At 46.7% G+C, this 23,282-nt stretch overlaps 1 protein-coding gene across 1 annotated transcript; it reads right to left on the bottom strand.

Annotated features, from left to right (window-relative positions):
• Nucleotides 1-306: 306 nt before the first annotated feature.
• Nucleotides 307-17,571, bottom strand: LOC125750940 (bromodomain adjacent to zinc finger domain protein 2B-like). The gene is given in 28 exon segments (XM_049029349.1): nt 307-1,768; nt 1,910-2,053; nt 2,441-2,718; nt 2,941-3,087; nt 3,186-3,321; nt 3,880-4,196; nt 4,281-4,441; nt 5,288-5,443; nt 5,755-6,025; nt 6,165-6,871; nt 7,593-7,737; nt 7,829-7,891; nt 8,164-8,392; nt 8,542-8,616; nt 9,060-9,283; nt 10,762-11,016; nt 11,576-11,716; nt 11,974-12,039; nt 13,292-13,318; nt 13,603-13,647; nt 14,002-14,067; nt 15,105-15,170; nt 15,734-15,795; nt 15,881-15,973; nt 16,056-16,269; nt 16,788-16,889; nt 17,087-17,158; nt 17,160-17,571. Coding segments are annotated over 28 exon segments (4,530 nt in total). The 5' UTR covers nt 17,274-17,571; the 3' UTR covers nt 307-1,614.
• Nucleotides 17,572-23,282: the final 5,711 nt, after the last annotated feature.

Genomic DNA, 23,282 nt, shown 5'->3' with positions numbered 1-23,282 from the left:
ACAAACATGCACACTCATTTACATGTATGTAACAGTTTTATTAACTAGTAAATATTCTTTTGGGTTTGCAAACTACCCCAATGCTTTCAGTGGAGCTAAATTTAGGTTTATAATGGAATAATATAGATTTGCCTTAAGTTTTTTTGCATGTGCGTGAGACTGAAAGAATGTGTCACTCCATGTGCGTGAGAGTTGGCAACCCTGCAAATGCTGAAATGTAGCACTGAGCTATGATTTATTGAAACTTCCACTGGTAACATTTCACCTCAAAATCGACATTGTGAACAAACAGTGACCGACAAATGCTTATGGGTTGAAAAACATCTCTTTATTAGATCCGTGCCACACACACTAGTGAAAAATAATGCTTCTACAAAAGGAATGCTAGCTTTCCGTTTTCCACAATATCTTTAAATAAAATAACTTCAAGTACTCTGACGTAGGTACAAAAGAATCTGCTCTAGCTGCCCCCAGTAGACCACGACACACAGCAAGATTCAAACACAGTGGTTACAAATGTCATTGTGTCTGTGGCAAGGCAGATGGAGGGAAATGTTTTTTGTTTTTTTTTTATGAAAAATACTGTGCAACACGATATAATTCATATGGATAAGAAATGATTATGTCAGAATCCGAGGCCTGGGAGGGTTAAAATCATACAAAAATAGAAAAAAAAATGGAGAGGAAAAAAAAAAACAAATATCCCCCGCACCCTGTTGGAAAGGCAGGCACTACCAAGATTAAGGAGACCACAGTGTTTGCAGAGGATAAGTACTGTACAAGCAATATATGTTTAATCACTTTAGGGCTAAAATAAAATGCTACAGTCATTCTAAGGCATAAACCATATCTGATGTCTCAAACAATATGTACACATCATACATATTCCAAACAAGACTTATTATTAACATTAATGAACAGTATATACAGATGTGTCTCACTTGCCTTAATGTCTTACACAGTTGAGTGATGCAAAAACATCTTTATATATAAATGCAGCTTTACAGTATTACCGTAATGGATCTTTCGGTGCCCTGGAGACACTGAACAGTGTAAACAGTTTTTTTTTTTTTTAATCTTTTTTTTTCCTTTATTCTTGGCTTTTGTTTTTATAATTGAAAAACATTCCTTAAGATTTTAAAGCAGTTTTTGCTGTTTCTTCCTTTTCATAGAAAACGAAGACTGGACTTGTTAACTCATAAATAATTAAAATTAAATACATTCACTATAATATTAAGGGTAAAGTAAAAAAAAAAAAAAAAAACATTATATATATATAATATTTGTAAATATTATATATATATTACATATAAGTAGTGGAAAGTGTTCTTTCCCAATTACAGCTCTGATGGTTGTAAATTCAGTGCAGTTTCTTATAGGAAATGGTATTGCACTAGAACACCCCTGTGTTGAACAATACGGGGTCATTTTCCCTGTTCTTGCCAAACCAGCGTCGTATATTAGTGACCAACGTAATACAGGAACTCTCATTTTTGAAAGAGAGAGATTACAGTCGCACGCTTTTGAGATACACCCCAGTACGACTCTCACAAGAGGTCTGCTCTGAAAACTGAATCAGAAACAGCTGGTCCCAAATAGTCACGGTAAACAGGTTTAGGTTGTTTTTAATAGTTCAGTCCATCGTCTCTCGAAGAACTTCCTCATGTTGTGGCCAGCCCGGCCGATATCAGAGTTATCTTCATTGAACTTCTCACAGTTATCGAAAACCAGGTTCACGTCGATGATGAATGTTTCCAGATTCTGATACCTGCAACAGAATTTGAAGAGGAGACCATCACTGTTTTCGCCATACAAACACAGACAACACACGTTATCAAGCTCAAACTTTTCAATATGTCTTACAACATCTGGATTGTAAGTCTTAAACATCAATTATGGAGATACACACTGGTTGTTGCTGAGCTTCTCACGGATGGTGGAGAAGTCCATGGGCTTCTTGATCACCTTCTTGTAACCAGGAACCGACTTGGGGTTGACCGGAGTGAGGAAGGGCCAGGCATCCTGGTGGCCCTCCAGCTCAGAGAGTAGAATGCTGTGGGCAGCAGGAGGTAGTACACTGTAGCTAAACATGTTCATGAACAATGGGCACATTCCTGCTGTGTATCAGGTTACAGGTTCAGCAGGTAGAGGCCACACTCCCTGTGTGTGGTCTTTGCATGTTGGCCCAATGTTGCAATCTAAGGACACGCAGTTGGGCTGTGATCTCTAAATTGTAAACATAATGTGTGATTGTGAGTTTTTGTATGCTTGTCCTGTGCAACGAACTGCCAACCTGTCCAGGGTGTGCCCCTACCTTCTATCCTATGCTGCCCCCCCCAAACCCTGTTCAAGATAACCAGTTGGAAGATGAATGAAGACAAATGTCAAATTATGGATTATCGATCAACCAATTAGACTCTTCAGAATTCCTGGACTTTACCTGCACAAGACCAGGTCCTTGCAATTGTCTCTGCCCGGTTTCATCTTCTTCACAGATGAAGGGCTTTCTGGTTTCTGGTTAGCGGGAGGGCTGTCCTCCGCCTTCCTCTTCTTGGGGTCTTTTGTCGCTTTCTTCGGGGTTCCACTTGCACTGGCAGCATCGTCCTCTGAGATCTCCCCCGCCATGGACAGCTTCCTGTTCCGCTTTGCCTCGCAGCTTTTCTTGCCCACCGGTGGCCGACTCTGCAGCTTCTTGCTCTTCGGGGACTGCCCACTGGCCTAGGAGGACACCCAAAGGCTGGTATCACATACATGCTAAAGACCAAACTTCTTTATGGGAAGGTTCTACAATTGGACAGCAGCATTCCTCACAAAGTGACTTGTGTAATCTTTGATTATCTCATTCTACATTTTTCATACTTATAAATTCTAACCATTTGCAGCAGTTTTCTTGTCTGGTATTTACTGTTCTGATGTTAAATGTAGGTCTGGACTGGATACCTTGGATATGCAGGCAGGACAGAACCAGTCGCCCTCAGGGATCGTGGTGATTTTTGGTCTATGGCAGTATGTGTGACATCCTTTGTCACAGCCATCGCAGAGCAAGAGGAGTTCCTCATTATCTCCCTTCCGGCAAATTTGGCAGTACTGCAACACATGTGAAAGTTCACTCCGTGATTCCATGATCACTAGTGGAAGCCAAGACTCCAGAGTGACGGTACCTGGAGAACGCCAGCTCTACTCACAACTTTCATGATGGACCTCTCCCAAGCGATGGACTTCTGCAGCTGCTGGATACAGAGGGCCAGCTGGGCAGCACTGCGCACCTCACTCAGGGCCTTGCGCCACACCTTCATCCCCGGGGCAATGTCTTCCTCGCTTCTGTGGTGGAGGGGGAACAGAAAACAGAAACAAAGTAAACCGGGGACACCAAGGGCACCATTCACCACATTAGTGAGACATCCAGGATCACCATTGGCAGCAGTGCACAGAGCCACGGGGGGGGGGGATAAAACATACAAAATAAAAAGGGGGTGGGAACATCAAAGCAGCCCGATTTTGGGGAGAAACCCCTCAGCACAACCAATGACATGCCTATTAGGTTCAGGGGTGTGAGGATCAATAGCAACAGCAGCAGCAGAAGCACCACCAACAGGGGATGGGTGGGTCGGGTCAGGGTGGGGGGGGGGGGTTCCACAAAATACCACGGTCACCAAGACGAAGGACCATGCAGGCAACCAAGAACCAGTGGCAAATGACAACAGACAAGTACCAGTCCAGCAGGAGGAAGGGGATTATTGCCCAACTTGGGGGGGGACGACAATCGGGAGCCAAAATAAAAAGCACAAAGCGGGCAGGGCCAGAAACAAGCAAACAACCATAAAGCTTCCAGTGAGCAGAGAAGCACAAAGAGCGTCCAAATGAATGTGGATGACCTACCCTTCACCATCACCACTACCGGATGGTGCAGGAGCAGGGACTGTGACTGTACCCACATTATCCAGTTTGATCTGAATGGTGGTGCTTAAGGGACTCTTCAGATACCTTCTCTCTATGTTCTTCTCCAATTCAGCCAGTCTGGTTACAGCTATATCTAGAGGGTTGTTCACACGTCGGACAATGCCGCCGCCTCCTCCGTTCTCCTCCTGCTCCGGCTCGGCCTCTTTGTCTTCTGCCAGACTCCTCTTTGTGAAGGGCTTGTGTTCATGGTAGACCAGGTCTTCCCTCTCTGACTGAGGCTCGGGGTAGATCCATCCCTAAACGAACATGCGAGGTGATGAAAACGCACTACACTGCACGTCTTGTAGGCGTCAGCATCCTACGCCGCCCGTCGAATTTACCTTAATCTGAAGGCTGGCCGAGGTCACTTTCCTCTCCAACTCCTCCACCTGCTGCAGGACCGCTATGTCCATCTCCATGGCCTGCTCTTCTATGCACCAGCTTTCCAGAGTCTCCTCCGTTACTTGGTTCTCCTCGAGGTCAGTCACATCAATTACGGCAGCTAGGAACACATAATAATACCAAAATCGTACATCAATTATCCCATTAAAATATTGAAGTGGAGACTCTTACACAACCTGCGGGACAGAAAATGATTCAACGTCATACATCATTGTTTATATCCCGATCACAGAGGTAATGGTCCTCTTAAGTCTCCAGAAAACAAATATCTGAAGAATTACGTTAGCCAGATGAACCCATGCTAGCATGTTTGCACCGCCTTAATATCTTCCGCAGAGGCATGGCTACTCTCAGCTGTCACAGCACATCAACCTTCAACACTAAAGCTATTGTGAAAGTCAGGACTGCTTGCTGGGCTGCTATTAACTTTTACAGACACTAAATCAAAACAGTTTATTCCTCTGCTGCAACTCAGTCATGCGTAGCTACGGGGGCACGAGTCCGGAAGTGGCCACTTGTCCCGATGGCTATGAAGGATGAACAATGGTCAAGACACCATGCTGCATCACAGTTTAGAGATGTTCACTGCAGAATCACAAGCCCTTTCAGTAATTCTTGGTCAGCATGCATACTAAGCCAGTGCTGTCACAAAGGAACAATGATAACTAAATGCAAAATAAACAGACCAGCACTTTGGCCTCACACCCCATAGGTTGTGTGTTTGATGCTCACCCTCATATTCAATCGGGTTTCTTTCCACAATCCCTAGACTTCAGATAAAAACCAGTGACCATAAGTCACCCATACTGTTTGATTATGTGAATGGTGGATTGGCAACAAATACCCAGCACTTGTCCAGATAGGCTCCAAATTCTCCATGATGCCCAGATCGGCATATTTAGATAAAGCGTGGATAGAGTAGGCCAGTATGTAGGAAGACACTCACCATCTCTGTTCTTGGCACAGGCCTGAGCAATGTACTCCATGTGTTTCTGGATCTGCTTCTGCAAGACCTTCTCCCTGACGCCTCTGCTGTGCAGTGCCTTGGCCAGGGCCCTCAGCTCCTCCATGTCTGACACTTTCCACCAGCCCGTCAGCATTTCTGCCCGCCAGACACACAAACAGCAGACATCTCTCACTGTGCACCCACGAGGCTTTGGCAGACAGCATTCTAATGAGGAGCTCCGAGAGTCAACAAGGGACCCGTGTCAGTATCCTTGACCATAACAAAGGGAAAATGCTTCAGGGTAGCATCCAACCGTGAGTAGAACACAGAGATGCCAGTCAATATAGTTGAGAGTGTTGCCAACACAACCATTTATGATGATGTAATACTTCTATCCATATATAACAACATGAAAAGGAGGAATAGGGATCGGTTGTTAGTCGCACCAGCCCCGCCGGTTTCCTCACCTTCCGGTATGGGCTGAGGGGTTGGGTAGTCCTGGGGTTTGGCTACTTCCATGGCAGGGGAAGGGGCAGAGGAAGGCTTCTCGCTGGGGGGAACAGGGGACTCGCTCTTGCTAGTGGCCACGCTGGGAGCCAAGAAGGGGTTCCCGCTTCCATCGGCCCCTGTGTAGGACGCACCTGGTATGGAGCTACCTGGGAAAGCCATGTTCGGGCTCATGATCCCGGCAGACCACGAGCAGTATTGGAGCCCCATTCCGGAGATCCCTGGTTTCACCTGCGGTGTTGGATGAAGTTTACTTGAACAACAAAACTTTTAACAACAGCTTCAACAATCGTTGACCTGGTTATATAACATCAGATGTTTGTTTATATAATCAGATATAAGCCAAATAAAAACAGGATAGACCGCACACCTGGAGAACAGACAATGCCATGCCACCCATCCCCACAGGAGTGTGGGGGCTGGTTCCTGCAGAAGCCCCAAGGGGGATTGGCAACGAGGAGGCAGGAGACTTAGGCTGGGTGGAGGAAGACTGGGGGGAGGCAGCTGAGGGCGTTGGGGTGGTGGTGAGGGAGGAGTCGTCGCAAGGCGAGCGGGGCAGGAGGTTGAACCAATGTCCGTTCCTCTCCGTCAGAGCTCGGAAGAGCTGGTCACCAGGCAACAGCTGCTGGGAACTGCACATGCCCCCAGGAATGCCAAAGTGTAGGCTGACCCTGGCGGCAGTGGGCTCCGGCTTGGCTTCCACGCACAAGGCACCGGGGCTGCTGCCGGCCACTGTGCCCTGAGAGACGACGTGCGGAGGAGATGGCGCCAACATGGGGACCATCACCGGGCTGCCATTCTGCTTCTGGTGCTGGCCCTCTAATTCCGGGGACATCTTGGCCACCTCCAACAGCTTGCTAAGCTTGGAGAAGGAGCCTGGCTTCTGAAGGAAGAGGTTAGGCGAGTCCTTCTCGACGCCACTCTCCGGTGCTGCCCTGTTCCCCTGGAAGTTCATGTCCTGGCTAATGTCCAAGGGCTTCTCGTCTAGCACGTCTGGTGGCTCCTTCTTGATTTCAACAGCCACCGCGCTCTCCTGTTCTCTGTATCGTTCCCTTTCTCTCTCTGTCTCTTCTGGACCTGGAGAAGACCGAAAAACCCACCACCAGCCAACATTAACAAACCAGCAGCCCACTGGGAGGGTGGCCTAATTAGGCGGTGTACATGTGTGCTGTACCAGAACCAAAAATTAACAGGTAAAGAAGTGACCACTACCTTACATGGGACATCCTGATTTTGCAGTTTAACATGTCACTGGGTCAACAAGGGAGGGGCTTGTATTTCACTCCTTTAACCAATCACAGTCTTAATCATCTGATGTCACCACATTGGCCCATTTTTCTTTTCATTTTCAAACTCAAGGCTTCTGGCCATCAAGCTGGGGGAGGTGTGTGGTCGTCACCAGAAGGTCACTGGTTCAAGCCTTGTTATTATCATCATCATCATCATCATCATCATCATCATCATCATCATCATCATCATCGCGTGTCCCTGTACAGCCTTTACAGGTAAGCTCATTCCTGTGTTGTATCTATGACATATCCCTAAAATGGTTAATTTACAAATCTATGCATCTTGCCGCTTAGCAGAAAATACTAGTTTCAATTCATGTGGTGATGTCATACAACGAAGACTGTGATTGGTTAAAGAAGTGAAATGCAAGTCCCTCCCTTATTGACCCAGGCACACATCAAACTCGGCCCAATCGGGACATGCGCCATACATCAATGTGTAGTGTCTACATACATTTTTAAAAAGCAGAAAAACACAAACTCATGAAGAAGGTAGCCATTGACCAGACCTTCGCCACTCTCCATGCCTTCCACGAAGACACCCCCGCACTGCGGCAGCACCCAGTAGCGCCGCTTGTAGCGGTCTTGTCCAAACATCATGGAGCGCAGGGAATGCGATGCCTCAAAGAGCTTGCGCCTGATCTGGTTCTGTTGCTGGGGGGTGGGGGGACACATACTCACATCAGCTCTTCATCCCTTTCTGGCCCCCATCCTCCCATGGAGCAAAGCGATTTTTGCAATTTACCTTCGTCAGCTTATCGATCTGCTTCTCGAGCTCCTCCACACTGGCAACCTGGTAGCTCTCATCCTGGAACAAGAGCACCAAGTTCATACTCCCGTTGGAAAGGGGCGCAAAGCAGAAAGACACTTACAGGAACAAAGTATATGTTAATAATTATGCTCAATCTGCATCACAGGCAACTGACCTTCAACCGCTGCATTTTACTACTTCTGTTTACAACCTGCTAGCAATCTTTATCTGAGATAATTACACACTCCTGTTACGATTCAGGGTCGAAAATTCTTCCTCCTACTTTCCTTCCTTGTTCGCTGCCTCCCGGCATTTCCTCCCTGACTAACCTCATCCTCGCATGCCTCCACTTTCTTCCCTTTCTTGCATTCCTCCTCCTCTTCATCGTCCTCGTCGCCCTGGTCATCGCTGTCCTCGTCGTCATCCTCGTCATCGTCACTGTCCCCGGTCTTCCGCTTGCGTTTGCGGCCCACCGTGGGCGTGCCCGGGGCCTGGGCCTCCTCGCCGCCCACGCCAGACTCCCTCTTCCCCGTCTTTTTGGCGTGAATGCTTCTCAGCCTGGATGGACGGAGAAGACAGTGGAATAAACCAAACTGCGTTACACTGTTCTCCATTTTGCCGTCTCTGCCAAGGCAGTTACAGGCAGAAATGGATCGATCTCTATGCGGTTATACAGTCTTCCTCTGCGTCAATGGTCGCACACTCACTTGCGAAGCTTGCCTTCAACCACCCACTTGTCCCGCCTTAGATTGGTCATGTGATCAATATTTTTGTCAATCTCGCTGTGAGGAAAGGGGAAGATCAAAGTCAGTTGAAAATAGCAACAAGCTACAGCTAAAACTACCACCTAGAGCTATTGTCTCAGGTGAAACCATTTCCTTCATGTGTATACCAAGGCACTGGCCCCAGCTCAAAGCTGATTGGCCTCCCCGAGTTACTCCCTTTCCTGTCATTCACTGGTTCAAAACATATAACTGATTAATGAGAAGGCTGACCCCTCTAATGCCCCCCACGTTAAAAAGTCCCCAGGAATGGAGTTGAGAATCGCTGCTTTATTAATGGCTGATTGAGGGGCCATCCCAAATACCCACACCGGCTCTCCATGGATCAGGTTCCCTATCCCTGGTCCAGAGGTTGCCTCTACAAAGAAGTGAAGCATCCACACTTCGTCTGACACTGAAATACCTGGGCCAAAAGACAACCTGTGGCCAGCGGGGACTCCTACCTGACGACGCTCTTGCTGCAGGCCAGCTCGTTAACCAGGAAGGCCAGGATGGAGGCCTTCTGCGTAGGTGTGTGTGCCTGGAACGCTTTGGTCTTCAGGCTCTCTGAGAGCTCCGCCAGCTCCGTCTGCCCACAGTGCGCCTCCATGTAGATCTGCAAGATCTCCGACACGTTGTCCCGGTTGATGCCCACATTGGTCAGGTGGTCCCCCAGGGCCGTTTTGGTCTATTCGGGAAGAGGAAAACATCTTCTGAGCAGACTTTACCAGACTGCAGGCCTCTTTTTAATGCCTTGTAATGGTTTTTAATCAGAGCCAGACAGAATTCCTGAGATAACACCCTACTTGTGTGTTCTCATTACAGCGATACCCGATGTGTGCCAGAGTGTTTTTAACAGTGTACATGCCGCACTTCAGCACACATATATAATATCCATCCAGCTGCTAATATAAATGTAGACCACAGTACTTATGGCTAAAAAACCTCGCATCCAATCAGGTTGCGAGCAGCACGCAGGCTCCACAGGGGACTGTCCATGTTCCAATCCTATTTACCTTCTACACTTGATTACGAGAACAACTCCAATACATGTCTTTTGCAGACGTTCTCAGAGGACTCTGCCATTGTGGGGTGTATTAGTGATGGGAGAATGAGGAAGCCAAGAGCTTCATGAGCAGTTTTGCTGGGTGGAGTCAGCTCAGCCATCTCCAGCTCAACATCAGGAAGACTAAGGTGATGGTGATGGACTGCAAGCGATGGACTACAGGATCCGCAGGACAAAGTCTCCGAAGGTGTGCATGTTGAGATGGTACCGGCCTTCGAGTACCTAGGGGTAGTCAGGCACGACAAACTGCCGTGGGCTGTAAACAGGAACATCCTGTACGAGAAGCTCAACTATTTCATGAGGAGACTCAGGTTCTTTGGCGTAGGTGGTACGCTGCTATAGACTTCTGATGAGTCAGTGGTGTCAACAGCCATTCTGTATGCTGAGGAATGCTGGGCCAGCAGTGTGAAGGCAGCAGACCCCAGGAGACCTTAAGAGCGCCACAGGAAGGCAGCCTCATTGTTAACAATCAACCCTGACCCCCTTGAGGAGGCACTAGAGGGGAGAATGCTGACCAAGCTCTAAGCCATCGTGAGCAACACCTCCCTGTCCACTCCATGAGACTGTTCTGGCACAGAGAAGTGCCTTAGGCGAAAGGTTCATTGCCCCAAGGTGTACGAGGGAACGGCTTTCGTGCTGCTTCATTCCTGCTTGCATCGAAGCTTATAACACAGCCCTAGACTGAGTCTGCTAGCAATTACAGTTTATCTGTGGACACGTTTATTCTGTCCCTTTTCTGTCCATCTGTCCGTTTTTGCCATCAGATTCTGCGCTGATGTAAAATCCCAAATTCCCTCCAGGGATCAATAAAATTCCATCTCATCTTCCTCATCTCTCATGCATGATATATACAGATAATTTACAGGCACAGATGCACAGGCACATACAGGTATATGATATACTGTTTTAAAAAAAAGTGAGCGTGAGAGAGAGAGAGAGAGAGTGAGTGTGTGTTAGTTGCTGGTTCAAATATCACGGCTGACAGAGTGTTTTCACTTTTGCATCTTTAACCCCAGTCGCTCTAGGCTCAGGCAAACCCTGCTGTCTCCACTGTGGGTGCAGGTACATCAAGGAGGCATGGGCTCCGACCACAGACTCACCCTGTGGCCCGGGGGGAGGCCCGGATCGCACACCACGGCTGACACCATTCGCACCAGCAGATCCTGCACGGAGCCCATGCTGTCGGCCACGTTCAGCAGGCCCTCCTGCAGCACACCCAGGCCGGGCACGTCCATAGACACGTCGAAGCCCAGAACCTTCCCGAAGCTTCGCAGGAACTGCATCACCATCAGGCAGTCAGAGAAGGAGCTCCCAGGAAGCACGAGGCCTGGGATCCGTGACAACTCTGGGAGAGGCTGGATGACAAGAGATTCACAAAGGCTGTCACCCATACTGCCAGTTAACCTTAATTATACCTGCCTTTGCTTCTTTCATTAAATACTTTCCCACCAAGTGGGAAATTAACTTATAAATCTACTTGAACTTATAAGGAATTTCCTAAACAAACACCCTCTATAGAATCCCAAGTTATTTCAGAAAATTTTCAATTATTCCAGCCCCAAGACACTGTAAGCTCCAATAAGCTCAGTGCCAATGCTAGGATTTCACAACCATATTTATCCTGCCACCTGCAGCCACTTGAGGGCAGTATTCCGTACTAATAGCTTGCGTGTGTGTGTGCATCAAAAGGCGAAATGATGCCTTCTCGTAACAGTCTGTCAGAACGCAGCCCAGGAATGCGGCCTGGACATTAGTAAAGTATTCCTCGCATTCAGAACAGCAAACGGCCCCATCTGGGAATCTCGGGAACGTCCCCAAAAAAGCCAGCATTCTGACACTTGGTTATTGACCGACTCCATCTCTTTTGCGGAGAAGGGGGATGTGGCGCCCTCTATTGGCCACAAACATCATTACCTTGTGGTCCGCCAGACACAAATCCTCATTGGGCTTCTTCAGCTCCTTGGCCATTTCCAGTTCCAGCCTGCGGAGTTCCAGCTTCCGCTCCTTGTTGATCCGCTTTTCGTCACGTTTCTCCTGCTTCAGGCGCTCGCGCTCCTGCGGGGGTGGGGGGTTGGGGGAGTTCAGGTTTGACGGGGGCGGCCCAGGTTTACAGGGTGTGCCACCGTATGAGGAATTCCGTTTTTGCGGCTCAGCGGAATGCCGAGGGGCCTCCCGCACGTTCAGAGGGAAATCGCTCGGGGTGCTGCATTCTTAAGTTTCGTTCAGGGCCTGTACATTTAAATGAAAGGTGTCGGGAGGCGACGAAAATGTACGAGCCCCTAAGAGGAGGCGGTGGCTGACGCATAAATTACCTCTGCCTTCTTACGGGCCTCCATGGCCTTCATCAGCATCATGTGCTGCCGTCGCCTCTCCCGCTCCTGCCAGGGCAGGAGGACAAGCGTTAGGGGCTAAAGAGCTCAGGGGGACGGAAAGGGTGTGATGACACTGCAAAGGATGACAGCGTAATGTAGCACATTTAGCAATGGGGAAGGGGGATAGGGGCAGACAGGTCACATTGACAGCGGTCATGTTTATGTATTTTAGTTGAAACTTAGAAGCTGATACAATGACAACCAATAAGCAAAAATAAGGAGGGGGAAGCAAGAGACATGTAGGAGAAGCATACTCTCGGAGACGGGATCAGTCGTGGTGCTTCGGGATGAGCTGGCCGGTAGGAAGCGGATAGGGCTGCCCGTTACAGACTGGTTAACGTACGCTACCGAGAGGTTATTTGCTGTACAGTTTGGCGACAGGCAAGGCGTGCCTTCTAGTGGAAAAATATGAAGCCAATGAAGAAAGTAATGAGGAAATATCAGCGTCCAATGGCCATCTCAAGGGCCAGAGGGGCAAATGGGTCGGTGTCTGAAGGGAATTTCTCACTCGGCAAGTCCATCACTTTAACTGGATCTGGGCGACAAGCTGGTACTGTTAATAGCTCAAGGTCGACCGGGACACCACTATACGGTATGATCTCACCCAGGATGCTATTACATCGAATGTGGAGTGGGTTCATGGCAACTGCTGAAATTGCCCATTTTCAGCTGATCGTGATAATCAAGAGGGGCCTCGACTAAAATGGGGCCTCGACTAAAAAGAGGCGGGGGGGGGGGCAGGGGGGGGCAGACAAAAATCTGATAAATGACAGAATGCTTCCTTGATCATATGATCTTTTTTTTCTTTGGTAACAGGCCGAACGAGCAGGCGGGAGAGCAAGAGAGCTGCCATGGGTAATGGACAAAAGGGGGGGGGGACAGATGGATACAAAGTGCAAATGCCCACCCCCCCAGACTTCCAGAAAACAAGCACTTACAATCAGCAAAGAGACAAATACGAAACGTGATGAATGTTACATGTGCTTCCAGACTATGGGTGTCTGTATTATGGGCTTTGGCCCAATTCGCTAGCGAGTGAAGATGCCCGGCCTCTTGGCTTAAAAATTATTTTCTAGGGGGGGTCCCTCAGGTCCCCCCCCCCAGGAACACAGACAGCAGATGCAACTTTGCTGGAAAGCCATGCAGAGAAATGTAGTATGACAGCAGCCAGTGCTATGCTTCACGCATTGCTATGACAACCAGATCACAACCAGTTCACGATGCGGTGTTAGATGTACAAAAATAAACATACCCATACCATATCTAGTCTATGCCTCTCCAACTCCTGGTAGAAAGAGTTGGCAAAGTATTATGAAACAGAAAATCACAGAGTCATACGAACAAGGTTCATAAGAACAAAACAAAAAACAACCAACCCCAGAGGTAACCCAGTCCCCAAAAGCACAGAACATATAAAAGGGAAACAAGAGATTTAATAAAGCACTGATAAGTAGTTAGAGAGCCCCCCTTTTTCCAAAAAAAAAACAAAAAACAAAGTTTTAAACGGAATTAGAAAATCTGTATCTTTAACTCCATGCTACAGGTGCGTCTGGAGTGGATGGTACTCACCTGATGTTTCAGGATGACAGCCTGCTGCCGTCGCATCTCCTTCTCCTTGGAGCAAAAACAGGAGAATGAAAAATCTCACCCTCAACACAAACACACATTCATGTTCTCTCCTTTAAAAGCTGATACAAGCAGGCAGTTCAGTTCCTACAGCTAAACCTGCAGGCATACAGCTGAACCGGATCAGAGCCAATGTGACGGGAATTCATCTCTTTCTCCGTTTAGATGGAGAAGATCCACAGTTAAAATAAGTTGTAAAATTTAAATTTAAAAAACAATGAGCAAGCAATAGACGTGCATGACAGAGGTGCATGAATCAGCACTAGGTGGGTATCAGTTCTCGTCCATACCGCTCAGTTGTCAGATCATTGCCCCAAGTCTTTACGGCCCATCTAAACCGACCTTTGTTCGCTTCTCAGCTTCCAAAATTTTGGCATTGGCTGCTTCTTCCTTCTTCTTCCGTTTAGCCTGTGCATGCAAAACAGGTCTTCAGGTTATGCAAAAGCAGCAGTGAACTTCAAAACATCTCATTCGACAACGGCAGACATCTCACAGACAGACACAGGAAACAGAATGGCAGGAGACCACCGGGAATCGAGCTCGAAATGCTATTACTGGTTTACGTTAACACGTATATTAGATGTGAGGACTTTCCTTTAAACTATTACATACTTTAAGGCTATACATATACAAAACTACAACTCCTAAATTAATGTGATGGCAGAACATTTAAAACAAACCACAGGAAGAGCTTGACCACAATACATAAATCATTCTGCCCAAAATAAATGTGAAAAGACATGCCTGTAGAGACACAGGGCCTGTACCACGTGTTAGGGATTTTATAGATTTGGGATCTGTATAGCTATTTTAATGTCAGTTAAAAATGAATATGATATGTTAATGTTTAGTGGGACTCATGATATATTACACTGTCTTCAGAGCAAAATGACAATGTAAAGATAGTCTGCAGGAAGACCCCTTTGGGATCTAGCACAGGATGTGAAACTTAACTAGTGTCTTATGTTTTTCTTAAAATCTATTTTGATCCTTAAATGGGGGAGACAGGTCTGAGCATTACCCCTAACCCCCAACCATCGGGTCATAAAATACCAAACTGAGAAACAGATAAATTCCACATAATGCATTGCATATTAAATATGGAATTACAAACTGCAAGAAATCCTGTTAGGACTGGTTTGCCAGCCCTGTCAATTCCAATTTGATTTTGACCCACTAAAACACTTTGCCATGTTTATAACTTACATACGTATGGAAAACAGCTTTTTATGGTAAACTATGGACAATCTTTTATGCATAATTTAACCATGGTTTGAAGGGGTAAAAGCAGAATTAATACTCATTGACAGCCCACAGAGAATAATTCAGCATTAGTCCCATGCAAAATGACGCGGAAGGCCTAACCCGAAACAGGACGAGATGATATAAAAACGGCCGTATCCGAAAGTGCCCTCCACCCCCGATTCATCTCCTGCAGAACCTACTTCGAGAATCTGCTGAGCGCGAAGCTCCTTCTCCATTCTGATCTGCTGAATCCGCTTGATTTTCTCCTTCAAAAAAATAACATAAAATAAAAAGAGCAGGAAAACTATCAGTAAGAAGTGTCATCAATCACATTATTCCAGTCCTGAATACGAGTGTCACACTGCTTGAATAAGCGTTGGGGGGGGGGGGGGGCAGCCACATGACACTGGAGGCATACATAAGAATAAAAATGTTCTATATACAAATAATTTTTTCACATCGCCCTTTATACAGCAGTGCTGGTATGTGACTGTGTGTGTTCTTGTACTGTAAATATTGCATGCCCACACTTAACATGCCTGCACATCTGTTTAAATAATGTATATATTATTTATGTACATACATCATACACACACAACAAACAATGGAACATATAGAACTACAGCTTCCCAGGTGTATCCTATGCTTATATATCTCCTATCCTATATATTTCACTTGTTTTTCTGATGGTTTTATCCAAAGTGACTTACACTACATGGAAGAGCTACAGTTCATATACACTCTGGGATTTGAACCCATGGGATTCGAACCCATGACCTTTGCATTGCTAGCACAATGCTCTATGTGTCGAGCATGCTTATGTCTTCACCTGCTGCTTCAGTATCTTGATCTGCTCCTTCTGTTTCCGCTTCTCTTCAGCAGCCATGATTGCTGAAAAAGAGCAGAGAGGTGCTGGTCTGCGGCTTGGTGCGCGGTTGGAGGGCAACATTTTACCGGGGAAAGGGGGCGGCCATACCTTGTTGCTTGCGAGCTTCTTTGGCCGCCCGCGCCAGGGCTTGCTTTTCAAGTTTGCGCATTAGTTTGATTTGAGCTGCTTGACGGGCTATTTCTGTCGACGAAGGAGAAGAGGAAGAGTTAGCTCAGCCATTGGCCGCAATTCACAGAGCATTCAACAGGGCGGCGACGTTCACCTTGGGCTTCCAGTTTCCGGAGGAGCTTGGCATCAGTGGACCTGGGCAGCTCGCCCTCCCCTACGTTGGGAGGCCGGCCTTTACGGCGCCTGGCCCGTGAGCCATCTGCCGACTGTTCTTGGCCATCCAGATTCGGGGGACGCCCTCGGCGACCCTCCATCGCCATGACGTGAGGGAGAAGTTCCTCCTCTGTCAGCAATGTCCACTGCAAGCCCTAAACCGAGAGACATGGGGGGGAAGGTTCACAATAAGGCACTTCATGGCCCACTCCAGTAACTGAAAGCTTACCCCCCTGCTTCCCTGACCATGGGAGACGTCCAAGAGGAGGCACCTTTCAACAAGACACTATTCATCCAGGCTGAATCACCTATTATCCTCAATATACTTTACATCTATATTTCATTCTTTATACTGTTCTGCCAAGACACAAAAACAGTAACAGAGAAGAATAGAAAAATAAACTTTGACAGGCAGGCACTTTTATTTAACGTTCTGCCTGGTCTTTTCCATTCCCAGCGTACGCTAAAGCTTCTCTGTCCAGTGCCTCAGAGTTCCACTCCCTCACATCTTTAGAACTGCATTACACAGTTTACCTGCAAAAGCAAACTGATTCAACCATCGCTGTACCGCAAATATGGGTCAGAACTAAAAGGACGGGGGGTTCTGGAATAACGCTTCTCTTAATGTGGAAGAATAAAAAAAGAAACGGAGAATAGATATAAAAACATTCACCTGGGGTCCATCTCTGGCTTCATAGAAGTCACCAACCCTTAATTTTGCAATGAAGCTAAAATTATCGCGTGTGATGTCAGTTATTCCATTTCTGGATAGATACTACAGAAGAGAGAATAATGGCTTTGGTGAGACAAAGATTTTCAGAGTTCAGGCAGAGTGTGACACTGATAGCAACCTAATAGGTTTTTAGGCCCAGTTAAAATGGCACGGTAAGCTAGCAAGTTCCTCTAGTGACCCTACTGTAACTACCCTTAACCAGTTCCGGTGCCGATGGACGGGTCCTTCTTGGAGGTTACCTTTACGACATCTGGGTATTGACGTAGCTTCTTCCCACAGGGGGCGTAGTACGCCACGTTGCCCTGAAGGCGGGCCGTTGAGGTTTCGGATTCGGGTTTCCCTCCGCCACCTGGGTGGAGACACGCTAATGTCATACAACACTCTGGCAGGAAGGACTCTCCATTTCAGCTCGCTAGTAGAAAACATCAGCCAGCCATGCTGAGCTCTCAGTCTGACCCTGCACCTGTTTATCAATATTCCCTCAAGCTGTCTAGCTTAAGCACCTGTCTACTGGGTACAGCACGGCTTTCTCTCCAAGCTGAAGGCACACAAACTTTTCTCCAAACACACACAACAGCATCTACTAAGGCCTCCTTTATAGACCCCAGTTTTACGTAACATATAATGTTCATAATACCTTTACATGAAAACACACCAACTAAAATCATTTTTAAATATCAAGAACCTGTTTTTTTGTTATTATTCACACAAGCCACGGTCACAAACTAGATATATTTCACTGATGAAGGCCTCATCACAGAATTCTGGCTCTTTGGGTCTCTGGGACAATGTCAGTCAGAGTTTATCTTGGGGCACTTTATCTCCACCCAGATGTGATTCAAAACGCAACACCTGAGACCGGCTCCATGCGACAGAAGACAGGCGTGTCTCCTGCCTCCCATTCTGGCGAAAACGACGGCCGATGACTCAGACGAACAGCCCTGATTCAAATGGCTTCATGTGAGAACAAGCTCACTGGAAAAGAGAGAACTACTAATCCCAGCAGAAGTCTTACAGTGGCAGTGAATCGGTCAAAGGCTGTATACTGTGTATGTCCAATGAAAACCACGCATGTATACTTCATGACAATTGCAACAGGACTACACCTATGCCCCTCCTTCTAAAGATAGTGTTTGACATCTAAGTTTCCGATAAAAATATGTTTTATGGAGTCATATGTTTAGTGCAAACATAAATACTAGTTAGTTAACGTTTGTATTCACAATGGTCCTTTCCACAATTTCTTTATATTGCTAATTTTAGCAACTCAATGGCATTGGCTAGATAACTAACATCACTGTTAATTGTGAACAGAAAGTAAGATTAGTTAATGTGTTGCAGACACTGATGAATCTACCTCATCGACAACAATCCACAAAAGTCCATTTAAAACATTAAACTGTTCACTGACAGCTGTGTAACTCTACGTTTCTCTCTGTGGTGCTAAGGGTGTCTCATTATGTAATTTTAGGTTAATTTTGTAAAGTAGTTTCTGAGAAAATGTGTTTTTTTTCATGATCCTGAAATAATGGGTTTTTAGAGATACATGTTTTTTCATTGGACAGCAGCGATATGCAGAACTGGAACATATTTCCCATCCGTGGTGATGGAACAGGATATTTATGGAAATAATACTGCCAGGCCCCAGTTCTGAGAGCTGCCAGTGATTCGGTCCAGACAGGAAAGATCAAGAGGCTAGCTGTTTAACACTAGAACTGCCAAATCTACGCAAATTTGCGTAAATTCCCTGGGCCTTAACACCTACTAGCATCCCTGCTGAGAGTTTCAGTTTCTTGGGCCATTGTCCTCCTGCTTTTGTTGTGCAAACACACCCATTACCTGTGAGGCCTGGCACATTTGCATTTTTTTACTCAGAGCAGCTAAAATCCAAGGCAGGCTAAACCTCTGTGTGTGACATGGAAACCTTCACAAAAGTCTGCCATATCTATACCAAATATCCCACACGCTGACTGACCTGCAAATATGAAAGACACACATTCACAAAATATATGGAAGCACAAGTCTGTTTTATTTATAAAAAAAATTGAGTGTTTCAAACTTTGCAGTGTTTGCAGACCCAGTGACCATCATCCCTGCATTTGGCGCAAGTGAATTTGTAACACTTTGCACTGGTAAACCTGCTGCGGTTTCTGTTGCAGTTCTCCTGTACCTGACACTGAGTTGTCCATACAAGTCCTGGCACAGCAGCAGCCTTCCTCTGTCCCCATAGCCTTTTGTGGCATAAATTGGCAATGGAGTTCCTTGGCTAGATGACTCAAAAATAATCTTCTTTTGCCTTCCCACCCTGTACATGCCTTGTACAGAACGTAGGAATTTGCCACCACCAGGTCCAGCATGTTGTAAAATACAGCTACTGGCCACCTGCATGTTGCTGCTCTTACGGAATACATGCGCGCCATTTGGTCCAACACATTTACACCACACTATAACAGCAGAGAGAGTCATGAGTGTATTTGCTTTTTTCTACCTTCTTTCTATATAGGCCTGTATAGTACATATCAGAAAACATTGTAGCACTGATGTAAAATTATACACACATTCACATACCTTGCATATGGTTATAGTCTGTTATCGTGTTGGGTTTCCTCTTTCTGCCTTCACAGATCGCCACATCTTGGTCCAAGGAACTCAGAACACACACAATCTTGTTTTTTTAGGTGCATAAATTGTCAAGGAGACACTGCCACTTCTAAGCACTGATGCGGAGAATTCCTCTTGCTGTGCAGTGTCCTTTGAAATTGGAGGAAGTTCATACCAAACTTTATTCCCTGTGCTCAGTAGTGTTGTTTTGCGCTGAAGCAGTCTGTGTGACAGTGCCAGTGAGGTGAAGAAATTGTCCGTTGTGACATTTCTCCCGTCATCCAGAAATGGCTCCATCAGACTCATGACCATGTTCTCTGCCAGCCTCTCCCTTTTCTGGTGACTGGGGTCCTTTCCCAAGTTAGGGGACATGTTGCAGACGTATTTGGTCTCCAAATCCGTGGCCATCCAGAACTTGATCCCAAATTTGTCCGGCTTGGATGCGATATACCAAGTGACATGGAATGGATCCACATCTACTCCACGTTGTCTTTCCACCGGTGTCCCTCAGGGCTCGGTTCTTGGCCTTCTCCTATTCTCCCTCTACACTAAATCTCTTGGCGAAGTTATATCCTCACATGGCTTCTCCTACCACTGCTATGCCGATGACACTCAACTCAATCCTCTCCTTCCCTCCCTCAGACACTCATGGTCTCCACTAAGATCTCTACATGCTTGGCAGACATCTCATCTTGGATGACCACTCACCAGCTAAAACTCAACACTAGTAAAACTGAGTTGCTTTACATCCCGGCTGACTCATCCCCCCTCCAGGACCTTGCGATCTCTTTGACAACTCCCTGATCCGTCCTTCGGTTTCTGCTAGAAACCTTGGAGTTACCATAGATGATCGGTTGTCATTTTCCTCACATATCGCCAGTCTTTCTCGCTCTTGTCGGTTTCTCCTCTTTACATCAGGAGGATACGTCCATTTCTTTCCACCCAGGCTACCCAGATACTCGTCCAGTCCCTCGTCATCTCACGCCTTGACTACTGCAACTCGCTTCTAGCGGGTTTACCACTGAGCGCCATCCGTCCCCTCCAACTGATTCAGAATGCAGCTGCTCGTCTTGTTTTCAACCTTCCCAAGTTCTCCCACACCACTCCTTTGCTGCGCTCCCTCCACTGGCTTCCTGTAGCTGCACGCATCAGATTCAAAAACACTGATGCTCGCATACAAAGCCAAAAATTCTCTGGCACCATCCTACCTAAAGGACCTCATCACACCCCGCTCTGCACCACGATCTCTCCGATCCTCCAGCACTGCTCGACTGGTCCCACCTCACCTCAAGGCACAAGGAAGACACGCATCTCGGCTCTTCTCTGTCCTGGCACCTAATTGGTGGAATGAACTCCCCCTAGATGTCCGAACAGCTGAATCCTTGAATGTCTTCAAGCGACGACTCAAAACTTTTCTTTTTCAGAAATACCTGACGTAGAACTTCTATATTCTTACTCGACTCTTTTTCTGGTGTGTGTTTTAAAAAATAAAATAAAATAAAAATTCTGCACTACTCAATGGCGTTCTCAGAGATAGTATTCGTAGCTGGGGTCCTTATTGAGCTAGCATCGGAAATTCATTGCAGAGTCTCAAAGCACTTATGTAAGTCGCTCTGGCTAAGGGCGTCTGCCAAATCCTGTAAATGTAAATGTAAATATACTGCATGGACAATGAACCTTGGTCGAGAACAGCTGTACATCTATGTTCATGTGTTCTCCTGGAGTGAAACTTTCAGCACAGTTCTTGGTGAAGGCTGGCAGAGAACGTGGTCATGAGTCTGATGGAGTCATTTCTGGATGACGGGAGAAATGTCACAATGGACAATTTCTTCACCTCACAGTCACTGTCACACAGACTGCTTCACTTTACTGGGCATGGTGAATAACGTTTTGCCGTGAACTTCCTCCATTGGCCAAAGGACACTGCACAGGGAGAGGAATTCTCCACGTCAGTGTTTAGAATGGCGCGCATGTATTCAGTACGAGCAGCAACATGCAAGTGGCCAGTAGCTGTGTTTTACAACATGCTGGACTTGGTGGCCGTGAATGCCTACGTTCTGTACAAAGCATCTACAGGGTGGAAAGGAAAAAGAAGATTGTTTCCGATTCTTCTAGCCAAGGAACTCCATTGCCAAATACAGGGATGATGGTCACTGGGTTTTTCAAACGCTGCAAACACAGACTTTGAAAGATAGACAGACTGTGTGGGACAGTAACCACTGAGACAAAAGGCAGAAAGATGACGAAGAGATGAACCTGGAACTGAGGCACGGATACATCAATTTTTACATGAACAGCCAAACATGCAAAGCTGGAGAGATCACACAAAAACAAAATTCACTTTTGGTGTTATAATTCAGTGATGGCCAATGAAAATGAAATGACATTTTATTCTGTATGTGTATGAGCATGTCAAAAACCATGGACCATGACTTCACTTATGACATTATATACAAACATGCATTGGAGACTGAAGTGTTAGCATGTTTTCATTTTATTCATTTCATTCTATTAGCAACTTTTCATTCTATTTTCACTCAATTTGTTTTATAACACAGACTTGTGTTTCCATATATTTTGTGAATGTGCGTCTTTCATATTTGCAGGTCAGTCAGCGTGTGGGATATTTGGTATAGATATGGCAGACTTTTGTGAAGGTTTCCATGTCACACACAGAGGTTTAGCCTGCCTTGGATTTGAGCTACTCTGAGTAAAAAATGCAAATGCGCCAGGCCTCACAGGTAATGGGTGTGTTTGCACAACAAAAGCAGGAGGAGGATGGGGCTGAAGACCTGCGAAAATCACAGCAGGGGTGACAAACACCTTGGGACTCTCAGCAGAGAATAAAAACTTGGTAAATCTAGTGTTAAGATGGTGAGGGGGGCACAGCCCTCCGCTTTGTGGGCCTGCCTTCCACTCTCTGCTTTCCTGTCCCCTGTTCCCTTTAGCTCTCTTACCTCTTTCTCTAAAATGTCACCAGACACTTCTATCACAGCGGCGCCGGGAGTAACTGCCTGCTGACATAAACTGCCTCAGAGGTACCGGGAGATCAGTCCCTTTGTGAAGGTGCACCTGCTGTTTGGTGATATGGTGCTGGTGCGGGGATTTCAGGCGGCACATTTGGGGCAGCGTTTGGCTTGGAGGGCTAAGCCTCTGTGCCTGTGATCAGAAGGCCGCCGGCCTCAGCGAATCAGTCACGTCCGTGGGCCCTTGAGAAAGACCTTTGACCCCCAGCTCCATGGGTGCCGCTGCAGGCCGCTGACCTTTGACCCCCAGCTCATGGGCGCCGCTGCAGGCCGCTGACCCTTGACCCCCAGCTCCATGGGCACCACCGCAGGCCGCTGCCCGTCCCTGCCAAGCTTGCTGTCCCTTAATATCTGTCTGTGAACCTGTGGAGAGCATGATGCTGTAGGCAAAAAGAGAATTTCCCCAGGAGAGACCAATAAAATGAAAAACAATTACTATTAAATTTGTTCAGGTAAGACGCAGTGAAACGGCTGAACTGTAGTTCAATTGCTTGACATACAGGATGCATGGTCGAAAAAATAAGGATGTGCAGTCAGAAGTAGGGGGTCTGTCCTCCTCTGTGACCAGACCAGTAAGGGGTGACCCCCCTCCCAAACTGACCGTATTAGACAGTGAATGGACATAAACTGTATATTCAATATGGCCACTGTCATGTTTATGTAGGAGTTAGAGCCTCTTAATCCCAGAGGACATTTATCCACCGGCTCATTCTGCCACGGTGTCCTGGAGAATGTTACTGGGAATCATTCCTGCCTGCTGCTGTCAGACACCACAAGGCCCCCGCCCACTCGCCCTCTGCCGTAACGC

Source organism: Brienomyrus brachyistius, chromosome 1 (genome assembly GCF_023856365.1).
Source record: "Brienomyrus brachyistius isolate T26 chromosome 1, BBRACH_0.4, whole genome shotgun sequence".
Taxonomy (NCBI): Eukaryota; Metazoa; Chordata; class Actinopteri; order Osteoglossiformes; family Mormyridae; genus Brienomyrus; species Brienomyrus brachyistius.
Note: the sequence above shows the minus strand (reverse complement) of the source record. Positions and strands in the feature narration are given on the sequence as shown.